This window comes from Benincasa hispida, chromosome 4, assembly GCF_027475165.1.
Source record: "Benincasa hispida cultivar pf3 chromosome 4, pf3_genome.v1.1, whole genome shotgun sequence".
NCBI classification, from domain to species: Eukaryota; Viridiplantae; Streptophyta; class Magnoliopsida; order Cucurbitales; family Cucurbitaceae; genus Benincasa; species Benincasa hispida.
In genome coordinates, this window is record NC_143481.1 from 56,666,048 (window position 1) to 56,678,438 (window position 12,391).

At 32.5% G+C, this 12,391-nt stretch overlaps 1 protein-coding gene across 1 annotated transcript; it reads left to right on the plus strand.

Annotated features, from left to right (window-relative positions):
* Positions 1–1,054: 1,054 nt before the first annotated feature.
* FBP (Inositol monophosphatase family protein) lies at positions 1,055–5,450 on the plus strand. Its single transcript, XM_039028119.2, has 12 exons — positions 1,055–1,570; positions 2,807–2,854; positions 2,992–3,066; positions 3,145–3,206; positions 3,296–3,362; positions 3,470–3,583; positions 3,817–3,903; positions 4,122–4,192; positions 4,270–4,335; positions 4,640–4,726; positions 4,991–5,066; positions 5,162–5,450. The coding sequence occupies exons 1-12, from the start codon at positions 1,412–1,414 to the stop codon at positions 5,270–5,272; spliced, it is 1,023 nt and encodes a 340-aa protein (XP_038884047.1). The 5' UTR covers positions 1,055–1,411; the 3' UTR covers positions 5,273–5,450.
* Positions 5,451–12,391: the final 6,941 nt, after the last annotated feature.

Below are 12,391 nucleotides of genomic sequence, written 5' to 3' on the forward strand. Positions count from 1 at the left end.
AATAAAAACGAAAAAGTTTTTCAATAACTTATAATTTCATTTACTAAGGAAGTTTGAAAAGGAAAAAATTGATAGTCTATTTAGACGGAAGAGATTAGAAATGTTAAATCTAAATATCAAATTTCAATATAACGATAATTCTCATCTCAAATGTCGATGGTTCCATTATAATTATATAATTATTGGAAAAAAAAACAAAAAGGATAAAAAAAATCCAAACAAATTGATACCATAATATTTCTTTTACAATGATTTGTTTTAATGCATAACAAATAATTTAGAGTCATAAATACATACACACATGCATGTATATATTAATTGAAAACTCGTTTTTGTTTTCTAAGTTTGACTAAGAATTCAACTCATATATTTAAGAAAGATGGAAAATATTATAAAAAAAAAATATAATGAAATAAGCTTAATTTTTTAAAACTGAAAATAAAAAATGAAATGATTATAAAATCGGATATTAATTATTATAAAACATGCTCTAAGTAATTAAGATATGTATGTGAGGATTATAAAGGATAAAAAAATTATGTAATCTAAATCGAAATCCCAAATTTCATCCAATAGAAAGTTAGAGGATAGGATTTGACTCACAAGTCACACCCAACACAACCTACCAAAATTTACCCAAAACATTACATATTTATCTCTTTTGGTTCCAACTTCCAAGGTGACTTAGTAAAAAGGTTTTTTTTTTTAAAAAATCTAAATATATAATAAAAAAATCGGATTTTAAATATAGAGAATGAATCAAAATATTTATAAATATAAAAAATTTTACAATGATATTTTACTATTATTTATAAATATTTTTAGGATAATTATATTTGATAGCATTTTAGGAATAATAACAAAGTGTATAACATAATTTTTTAAAAAAATTGTAAATATAACCAGATTTCTACTAATAATGTGGTCTATCATATATAATATGTGTTAATATATATATAGAACTGTCTTATATTTGGAAGGGTTTTGTTATTTAAAATAATTAAAAAGAGAATAATAATGAGTCAAATACAAAAGAATAAAAGGACAAAGCAGAGAGATAGAAGAAATGGAAGGGCGCAGAACAAAATTGAAGAAGACGACGAACTTCTTACATTATCTGCAAAACTTTTTCTCCATTCCCTTTCTCTGTCTCAAAACTCAAAAGCAATCAGCCACCACTCCAATTCTACCCTTTTTCTTCCTCCGCCACGTGTCCCTTCTACCCCATTTTCTCCATTTTCCCCATTTTCCATTCATTTGTGTTTTCTCTATGCATATATATATATAAATATATATTGGAGGTTCATCACAACCCTCGAGTTTAGCAACCCTTTAAGAATCTCATCCTAATTTCTTCTTCTTCTTCTTCTTTTGATTTTTATTCTGCCAAAGGGGTTTGTTTTTGAGCGCCATGGATCATGCGGCGGATGCTCAGAGGACGGACTTGATGACCATTACTCGGTTCGTCTTGAATGAGCAATCCAAGTACCCTGAATCGCGAGGGGACTTCACGATTTTGCTTAGTCATATTGTTCTTGGCTGCAAGTTCGTCTGCTCTGCTGTTAATAAGGTTTTTTTCTACCCTGTTCTGTTTTGTCCTGTTTTTGCTTGTTTTAGTAATTGTTCGATTGTGTTCTGATCATTTTTTTGATGAATGGGGTTGGGTTTTTTTTCTCTTTTTTCATTTGGGGCTTTGAGGGATATGATATATATTCTTGTTTTTGCAGTTTGATGATCAGAATTCTGCTGTTTTGATACTATACAAACTGTTTCATAATGAATTTAGGTGGGGTTGACAAATTTGATTTGTAATAAATAAAGGCAAAAAATGTGGGGAAGTTTTCAGTTTTAGTATTTTAAGGAAAAACTGCAGAATATTTGGCTTGAAATAAGAGAGGTTTTCAAAGGTTAATAGTTTTAAATTAATTATTTTCTTTTAAAAAAAATATTATATTATCCAATCCATGGTGACCAATCCTACTAGTTTGCTTGATAACAAAATGTTTGTAGGGTCAGCAGGTTGATCTGTAGGTTAGTTGAGGTGCGCTGGATATCAAAAAAAAAATTATTTATATATTATATTATCAGTACAAATATGGGTGGGTGTGAACTTATATTATTCAAACAGACTAATGAATGACTAGTTGAGTGTTTTATATTTTATATTGCAATTTAGCAGTCAAAGATGTATAAGAAAACTTTCTTGTTTGCTTGATATTTACAAATGGTGTAGGATCTATAAAATAAAATAATATATTTTAAATGGCGTTTACAGTTGTGAAGAAAGGAATATATATTATTGTTGAAGTAAAATATTTTCTAGGATATATTCAGATGTAAAAGAATTAAAAAAGAGTCAATTCGAGCATAGCTGAATGGATAAGGTTGATTATCATCTCGTAAGTTTGATGGTTTGAACCTCATACTCCACAATGGTTGAACTAAAAACAAAAAGAAGAAATAAAGGGGTGAGAGTGGTGGAGCTGAGGAGGAAAGGGAGAGGAAAAGGATAAGGTCAAGTTTCTTGTTTTTCTATTACAATATCGCAAAGGATAGCACATTTTTTGTTCAAATGGTGTCAAAATTTATTATTTGCCCTTTTGAAAGTCAAAATTATGTAGTGGTTCCTTGGTAGGATATCCTTCCAAATAATTGGTGATAGGATTTTATGAGGTGTCTACCGCCCAGAATTCCAAATTCCCAAATACCCTTTTGTCTGAAAATTTCAAATTGTTCTGTATTTGCTTTATGTACCATTCAATAAACAATATACAGTTCATTAACCACAAAAGTTCTCCTTTTGCAGGCAGGTTTAGCTAAACTTATTGGACTTGCTGGAGAGACCAATGTTCAGGTAAGATCTTATTTCTTACAATGAACACTAAATATAATCTAGATTAGACAAAGAATTCAGGATAAAAATCACCTTATACTAAAATCCCTTTTCTTGAGTTATGTGTTTTTACATTTATTCATTTTCATTGACAACAGGGTGAAGAGCAAAAGAAACTGGATGTGCTCTCAAATGAAGTCTTTATCAAGGCTTTGGTCAGCAGTGGCAGAACTGTAAGCTGCTATCTAATTATACAAATGACAGGACAAATTTTGGGTGATTTACTCTAACAGTTGACAATTTGGTGGCAGTGTATCCTTGTTTCTGAAGAAGATGAAGAGCCAACATATGTTGAGCCATCTCGGCGTGGAAGGTTTGTTTTCCATTCTTGATAAATTCTGTCTTCTGCTTATACTTCATTTTAATTTTAATGTTATTTCTTCTTATTTTCCAATGGCAAAGGTATTCCGTGGTGTTTGATCCATTGGATGGATCCTCCAACATTGACTGTGGTGTTTCTATTGGAACGGTAACATGCCTTTGGTACCTCCTAAATAAGATTTTAAATGTTTTTGCTTTAATTTCTTTCCAATTAGCTGAGTATCTGATCATTTGAATATCTACTTTTTCGTGTAGATTTTCGGAATTTATCACTTGAACGACAGCCACGAACCTAACCTAGAAGACGTCTTGCAACCTGGAAAGAATATGGTTGCAGCAGGCTATTGCTTGTATGGAAGCTCTTGCACGGTATGGGCAATCTCACTCAATTCTATTCATTTATTTATATCAGTTTGTATGTTTTATTATAGATCTTTTAATTTTTAGATGGTCATTCTAAATTTATGGTCATTATTAATAGAAGTCCTTGGGTTATGTAGAAGAAGTATATTTTCCTTTCATAATTGAAAATCAAGTCTAAAAATTGAGTGAATGCTAGTATTAACTTGTGAATTAATCTTCTTTTCTGTTTGTCTTTGCAGCTTGTTTTAAGTACTGGAACTGGTGTAAATGGATTCACTCTCGATCCTTCTCTTGGGGAGTTCATTTTAACTCACCCAGACCTTAAGGTGAAGTATTTCTTGCTTATGTTTTTATGTTTCTTCTTTCCCTCTCTTTTCTTTGTTATTCTTTGAGGGCTAAACCTTAGAACTGCACCTGTAATTTGCATATAATGTTAATATTAGTTTAAGAGACAATGCGAGAGGACCCTCATATCTGTTCCTATCATCTTTTGCTTCTTTTGATTGTCTTGTATTTGATTCATTTCTTCTGTAACCATCTGAAGATTCCAAAGAAGGGAAAGATCTATTCAGTTAATGAAGGAAATGCAAAGAACTGGGACGGTCCGACCGCAAAGTATGTTGCGTTCATGTGATTTCTGTTTGAGTTTTGACTTAATAAGTCATGAACTCCTAACTTGTTCTCTCTTTTAGGTATGTGGAGAAGTGCAAGTTTCCTACAGATGGTTCGCCTCCCAAGTCTTTGAGATATGTTGGAAGGTAGCTGAGGATTTTCTAAAATATTTGAAACATTTCTTTAGCTCATTATATTGTTTATTTGGCGTTTCATTCTTATTCTAAACTCATCATATTTCACAATGTACGACTTAGAACTTTGTTTTCTACAATGGTATTCTGAATCTTTTGTTTCAAACACATTTTTTCACAATCAAATATCAATGATTTTGAAAAAGTGGGGTTCCCCATTTGTTGTTTATATGTTCATCTCTGAAACTTTGAGTTTGAAATGAGGATGGAATATTATAGCATGGAAATTCTGATGGTATAATGCTTTGATTAACAGCATGGTAGCTGATGTCCATCGTACATTGCTTTATGGTGGTATATTTTTGTACCCCGGTGACAAGAAGAGCCCCAATGGGAAATTACGGTACGTGGCGGTTTTACAAATACTCGCTCAACCAATTCCCTCTCTTCCTCTCACCTATTTTTGAGAAATTATTTGAGCAGACCGCCACAATATGGCAGCATTTTGGTACCATTGGATGTGGTAGAAAGAGTCTGTAGAGTTCCGAATCTATGTTCAACGGTTGTTTAAGAAGCAGCCAAGTTAAATAACTTTTTCCAAAACTTAAAACTCTTTCTAACTGTATTACATAATGAAATGATGTGTTTTCTCTCTTTCCAATTACAGTGTGTTGTATGAAGTTTTCCCGATGGCATTCTTGATGGAGGAGGCAGGAGGTCAAGCATTCACCGGAAAAATAAGGGTATCGTACAGTCATTGTAACGAGGCCTAAAAAATCTCGAGAGTTCGTTTCTGTTCCCTTGAGTTATTTTAAGATGAATGCTCTTTGATTTGCAGGCACTTGACTTGGTTCCAAAGAAGATCCATGAGAGATCTCCCATATTTCTTGGTAGCTATGATGATGTTGAAGAGATCAAAGCTTTGTATGCTGCTGCTGAGAAGGAATGAATGAAGGACTTCAAAATTTACAACCAAATTACTTGTGATTGATGTTGGCTTCATTGCTTTTGTCCCTTTCTATAGTGTTTCTAATTGTAATTGCATTTGTTGCCATAGAATTTCAACGTCTTATTGATTGTTCTTAGTTCTCTAATGATAATGAATGCATAAAATGTAGCCATGAGAATGATTTTGTTCGTATCTGCCGACGGTAGACAAATCGTTGGGGAAATTAAGGGAATTGTCACAAAGAAAACACAAAACAAGAAAAGAAAAGGGGAATGGTTCTCATGTATGCTAAAAGCATAATTGGAGCTTACACAAAATTTTTAAGAAAAAAAAAAAAAAAAAAAAAAACAAAACAAGAAAAGGGGAATAATTTAACAAGACATAGTTGTCATATTTGGAAAAAGAAAACAAAAGTAGGTAAGCATTCAAACATTGTTATTTGAAATGGATTTAAAAAATACATGAAAGAAAATATAGTTCAAAGTTCAGAAATAATTAGCAAAATACTATTTCACAATCTTAATTTAAAATAGATTTTATCTTAAACAGAATTGTACAGAAATAGCAAAATCAAAAATAAAAAAACAAAATGATTACTTAACAGACTCAAAGATTTTAAGATTTTTTATCTGACCAAAATAATTACTTCGTTTTAATGTAGTTGCATAAGAATTTTTTATGGTGACCTTGGTGCTATCCAATAATATCATGTGTCTTCTTTTTGACATTGAATTAACTAAACTGACTTGATCCAATTAGGTCATAATATTTGGATCTAGGTTCAATTGAGTCTCAAGGTAAGATTGTTTTGGCCAAAAACCAACCAAACCAAATATCTAATTAATTGGTGTCAAGGGCCGTCATCCAAGCTTAAGCTCATATTGCCATATGGAGAACTCTTCTTCATTGTTGGGGTTCATTAATCAAAAACTCTACGAGAATTCAGAGAGAATTCTCCAACTATCTAAAGACTCTCTAAGCTCATGAAAATTGAATAATCTTTAAAATCCAATCCCATACAACTCAATGTTAGAGGTAGGCGAGATGGTTGTAATTGATAGAGGTGTAATTGGACTGGGTCGGGTTGGTTTTCTTGAAAACCAATCCGACCCGAAACAAGTTGGTTCTGTATGAAAGGAAGCGACCCAAACCGGGTCGGGTCTTTTTTTTTCTTCTTTCTCCTCCCTCCCTTCATCTTTCTTTGCTTTTAAGTTATTATCCTATTATTAACTCGGAACAATTTTCAATAGTCAACAACTTGAATAACTCATCACAAAATTGTCATTAAAAATTAATTCATCAATAAATAACAAACATACATGACAACATAAATCGCATAATAATTTTAAGTATAAATCCAGAAATGGTCGGCAACAAATAAATCCAAAACTCCACCTGCACTTACAAATCAAAAGAGCACAAAAAACGATCAACACAAATTGAAAGAGAATAAATACATGTTTTGTAAAATGAAAACAAAGTTTTTTTAAAGAGGAAAAGGAAAATTCATCAACATTCTATACCATTCTTCCCAAAATTCTTCATCAAGTATCTCATCTTCATCACGTACTCCAATTCCATCATCATACTTCAAGACTATGGAAAAAAAAAAAAGATTAAGTACTTAACAAGTACAGATTTAATATAAATAAAAAAAACATATGTAAATAAGATTTAAGAGTAGAAACTTAGAACCGTACAATCATAATTCAAATTCTTAAAGACAACTTCCATATCCTTTCGTATGCTTATGAATTATGGATCAAAATGAAAAAAAAAAAAAAAAAAAAGCTCATAAATACAAATTGCCAAATAATGAAATAAATAAAATTTGTAGCCATCACGATAACATATTTATTACCCTGGTCAATTTCTTCAGCTCCGTCGATTTCTTCAGTCATATCATCCAAAGGTAGATTGAAGCCAATCTTGAGCACAAATGAGTGCCTCTACAATTTGAGGAGTTAATGAACTTCGAAAAGAATCTAACACCCGTCCCTCCAATGCTAAAGGCTGACTCAGATGGCACAGTAGCCAAGAACATCTACAATATTCCTATATCTATTGTTGAATCGGCCTTTAACACTAGAGGACGAATATTAGATTGTTTTTGAAGTTTAACTCCTCAAACTGCAAAGGTACTCATTTGTACTCAACATTGGCTTCAATCTAAACCTTTGAATGATATGACTGAAGAAATTGACGAGTTAATAAATAATGTCATCGTAATGACTAAATTTTATTTATTTCTTTATTTGATATTTTACATTTATGAGCTAATTGTTTTTCATTTTGATCCAGAATTCATAAACATACGAAAGAAGATGGAAGCTGCCTTTGAGAATTTGAATTACAATTCTACGGTTAAGTACTGAATCCTTATTATTATTATATTAAATCCAAATTTGTTAAGTACTGAATCCTTATTATTATTATTATTATTTTCATAAAGTCTTGAAGTATGATGATGAAATTAGATGATAAAATACTTGAGGAAGGGTTTTGGGAAGAATTGTATAAAATGTTGATGAATTTTCCTTTCCTCCCTTAAAAAACTTTGTTTTCATTTTGCAATACTTGTATTTCTTCTCTTTCAATTTGTGTTGATTGTTTTTTGTGATCTTTTGATTTGTAAGTGCAGATGGAGTTTTGGATTTATTTGTTGCTAACCATTTTTGGATTTATACATAGAATTATATATGCAATTTATGTTGTCATGTATGTTTGTTATTTATTGATGAATTAATTTTTAAATGGTAACATTGTGATGAGTTATCCAAGTTGTTGACTATTAAAATTGTTCCAAGTTCATAATAGGGATAATAACTTAAAGGCATGTACTAATAATGTACTTTAAGGCATGCACACCATGAGTGATATTGGTATATTATGTTTTTCAACTCAATTGATTTTTACACTCTAATGTACAGTACTGTTGTTCTACCTGCTTAATCAAACCTTACAATAAACAAAAATAGAGGTTGCAAAAAAATAAAAATAAAAAAAGCCTCGAATACTTTATAATAGACGAACATTTTGCCCAGCTATTTCTCTGTTCGTTTTCACTTTTGAAAGCTTATTTGGGAAGCATATTCCAAGAACTTACCTGGGTGTATGATGGCGTGCCTTCATCGGTGATTACCGAATCGTCGTAGAATGTCGATAGATAGGATGAAGAGAGTAGGAATGGAGGAGATTGTAAATGTTAGGGATTTCAAATATCTAGGAGGGAGTTGATACCGTGCAAGTGCATGTGTTGAGTAATAATAGTTAAAACGGCCTTGGTCGAGTATTGTCCTAAAGGAATCAGATTGATATTCTTTTAGCTATTCAGAGATCATTCCAATTTTATTTAAGGTATCGACTTTGATAGAAAACAAATTAAACTAATCTAAGAAAGCAATAAACATGATTGAATATGAAGATTATCAACAAAGAGACATTTTAGGGAATAGATTTCATCAAAGGCATTATTAAATACAATTGCTTTAACTTTTAAAGTAATTAATACAACATATAGATGTACAAGTATTTTATCTGGGTTGAATCTTTTGCAAACAATATATTCTCATGCTACTTAATGATAACTAAATTCTTGAAACCAAATTAAGAAACATGACATTAAATTTCTTCATCAACAATCTTTACTGTTATCCCACTATTTTCTGTGTGTTCAAATGATAGTCTAGCATGCATAGTCTGCTAAATAAAGATTTAAATTCATAGAATCATTCAAATATTGATCAAACATTCAAAAACATTGAAAACAGTCATGCTAGAAAGTGTAAATGCAAATTATCATTCAAGAAGCAAAGTGTTCAACAACTAACCTAAGAATTTATCTATCCCGAAAACTATGAGAAATTTAGCCTAACATGGTTTCCATAGACATAACCAAATCAATAATACCAAAATATAAAAATAAATTCAAGAAAACAAAAGGGAAAGAAGAGTTATATGGTTTCCAATCGCATTTTCGTGATGAATTTGACCTTTGAACGATCTTCGATCTCTCCGGCATTAAGAATACTCCATATTGTGCTCTAAAACCTCTCTCTAAAATTCAAAAACTCTAAAATTTGATGTGGAGGCCAACTAAAAACCCTAGATTAAATATGCAAAATTTTCCAAAAGGAAAACAAATTTTCTTTTTTTAAAAGCACTAGCGTCACAATGCCTTATGACAGCGTTACAAAACTCTTGCCATCCATTGCAGTAGCGCGCAACGCTTCATATAGTGTCGTGGTGCTTTTCGCCCAGTACCACAACGTTTCTTAGTAGTGTTGCGACGCTTCCCAGCCTATTGCATCATTTTAGTTCTAGAAATAGCGCCAAGGGTAGCACTGACCTAGTGACGCTGTGCTACCCTATTTTCCGGAAACTTGTGATTTTCTCCACTTTTCTTTCCTCTTTTTGATGCTTGGCTCGGGTTTTACTTCATTGGACTTATTTAGGTTCTTTTTGGCTCATTTTGACATTGAATCTCTATCCCGAACCTAACCCTAAAAATCACTAGCAAGCAACATCAAATTCACTAAAATCATATAAAAACTATCCTAAATTAAGGGCAAATAGTGCATATTTTAGGTGCATTTCAGGAGTTTAATTCATAAGTTTGAGGGATACGATGGGTTATTGTTAGGATGACAATGTAATAAGGTGAGGTCGAAACACATAACGGGGGAGGGGGAGGGGGTGTTAATGTGCACATGATTTCTGATAGCTCTCAAAAAGAGCTAAATTTACGCCTCTAATCTCACTTACTTGTTAGGTATAATGTGTTTAAATATCTATTTTTGTAGGTTCTCGAGTAATTCATGCATTTCAAAGTACTACAAACCGTTCAGGATTGACTTGGAGCTATCGAAAATGAAATCGAGCACCCGAAGCTACAAAGGAGTGAAATAATCATTTTGCCATGAGGCTAGCGCAACGGTACCGCACGAAATAAATTCCAGAAGTTGTGAAAATAGTACAACATCCAGTGTTGCCTTGGAGCACCACAGTGCTCCAAAGATTGACGGAAGGGTATTGTGCTAGCACGTGCTCACCCTGCTTTGCACTTCGATAGGAGATTTTTGGCGCCGCAACGCTGCCTCGATTTATATAAAAGAATCTCTTTCTCTTTAGGGTTTTATAATGGTGGAATCAATGGAGGCTAAGGTATTCTTTAAATTTTCTCATTTCTCTTCATGTTTCTATCATCTTAGCTTAGGATTTTAATTTTGTTTTGGGTTCTAATCAAGGATTTGGGGCTCCCCCTCTCCTTTTTTCCATGAGATGTTGAGGTAAGGATTTTTCTTTAAATTTTCTCATTTCTCTTCATGTTTCTATCATCTTAGCTTAGGATTTTAATTTTGTTTTGGGTTCTAATCAAGGATTTGGGGCTCCCCCTCTCCTTTTTTCCATGAGATGTTGAGGTAAGGATTTTTCTCTAGTTAGGGAGCAATAACTTACGTGATTTCTTGAGATTTTTGTTGATTATTCTGAATGTATTTTGATTATGCATCTTTGAATCTTGTTTAATATCTAGATGTATGTATATAGATGACTATTCCTTTATCTATTTATGTTGACCTTGCTAATCGATTTAGACTTGTTTGATATATTTTGATTATGCATCTTTGAATCTTGTCTAATTTCAAGAAGTATGTTTATGGATGGCACTTCCTTCATCTATGTATGTCTCCCTTGCTAATCGATTTAGACTTGTTCGATATATTTAGCTATTCATCTGGCTTGAATCACCTAAGTAGCAATTAGTCAATCACGTATTCTATGGCTCGTTGGGGTCGATGCCCTAAATCTTGTGGTTTTATAGTTTGTAATTTTATTCGTACAAACTTATTATTTATCTAATAAAGTAAGTTGTATTTTATTTGACGTTTAGTTGCATTAACCGAAAAACCAATACACTAAGATCCAAGGTTATTAGATGTAACTTAAACATGTATGTGGAGACATACAGGTAGATTATGTTTAAGTGATAACCTGAACGGTCTGTAGTAGATGGATAATGTTGGGTACCTTATCCTTGTGACACTATAGATACGACCTTCTTTGCAGTTACAATTGTTGTAGAGTGCTACAAATGATCTGATCCTGATCATTTATGTGGAGACATGTGAGCGAGGGTATCCTATACAAAGAGTTTGTATAAGACTGGATCACAAAATGAATAGTCTCTCTTTATAACACCGTTACTAGAAGAGACTTATATTTCACTAGGATGACCATAGGTGACTTAATCTGAATCTTGAGTGGGTTGTGAACTCCTGCCTATGATGGCGGTCCTTTGATTTGTATGAGTGAGAGTGGCTAGATTCATCGACTCAATAAGTCTACAATTTTGGGGATTTTTCTGATTGAGGAGCTGGGAACACAACTATACAAGAAGGAGTTCACTCCTTCCTTATTGTTAAAGTAAGTAGATAGATTGCTCCCTCCTTCCCTTTGAGAGAACTCTGTCAAAATTTCACGTACCTTGAAATTTGTTGAATTGCGTTAAGTAGAGGAATGTTTATCTGAACTTTTTGAAAAATTTCCATGAGCTTCCCTATTTGTTCTCTTCCTTCAGTTTAGCTAACCTACTAGGAAAAGGTGCTTTAGGAATATAGAGTTCAACAATAGGAGTATAGTTACTTGCCTCGAGAAAAATGGGTGATTTCTTTGTGTCTTTTGCTTTAGCTTTTTATTCTTCCTTTACCTTTTCTTGTGTTTTCTTAGGATGTTGAACGGAAGGATCGACCGTGGTGGAGAGTGAGGTGGAGATCTCCTTCCCACTCCTCAAAGTAATGGCACTTACATTGGCATGGTCTAGTTGAGTTGATAACTTGCATGATGCTTTGCTTTCTAATCGACTCACCATCGTCACCAATTGGGTGATTTGGGTTGCCATTAAAGAAGCTCGTTCTTGTTTCTTGTTGAAGAGACTTTGTTTCTTGTTGCAAAGACTTGGTTTCTTGTGAAAGTTGAATTGAATCCTTTTGTAATTGGTGAATGTCCTGTTGGAATTTAAGTGAGTTGTCAACAAGAGTTTTAACTATATCCTCTAATAAAATACCTGAGGAAGAGAAAGATGATTATTGATTCCTATTATTAAATTACCCTTATGTTCCC

Bases quoted from the DNA above. Each gene is read 5' to 3' on its own strand.
- FBP (XM_039028119.2), top strand. From the start codon at position 1,412: ATGGATCATGCGGCGGATGCTCAGAGGACGGACTTGATGACCATTACT. The intron at 3,363-3,469 runs GTAACATGCCTT...TTTTTCGTGTAG, and splicing joins GTGGTGTTTCTATTGGAACG to ATTTTCGGAATTTATCACTT. The intron at 3,904-4,121 runs GTGAAGTATTTC...AACCATCTGAAG, and splicing joins TAACTCACCCAGACCTTAAG to ATTCCAAAGAAGGGAAAGAT.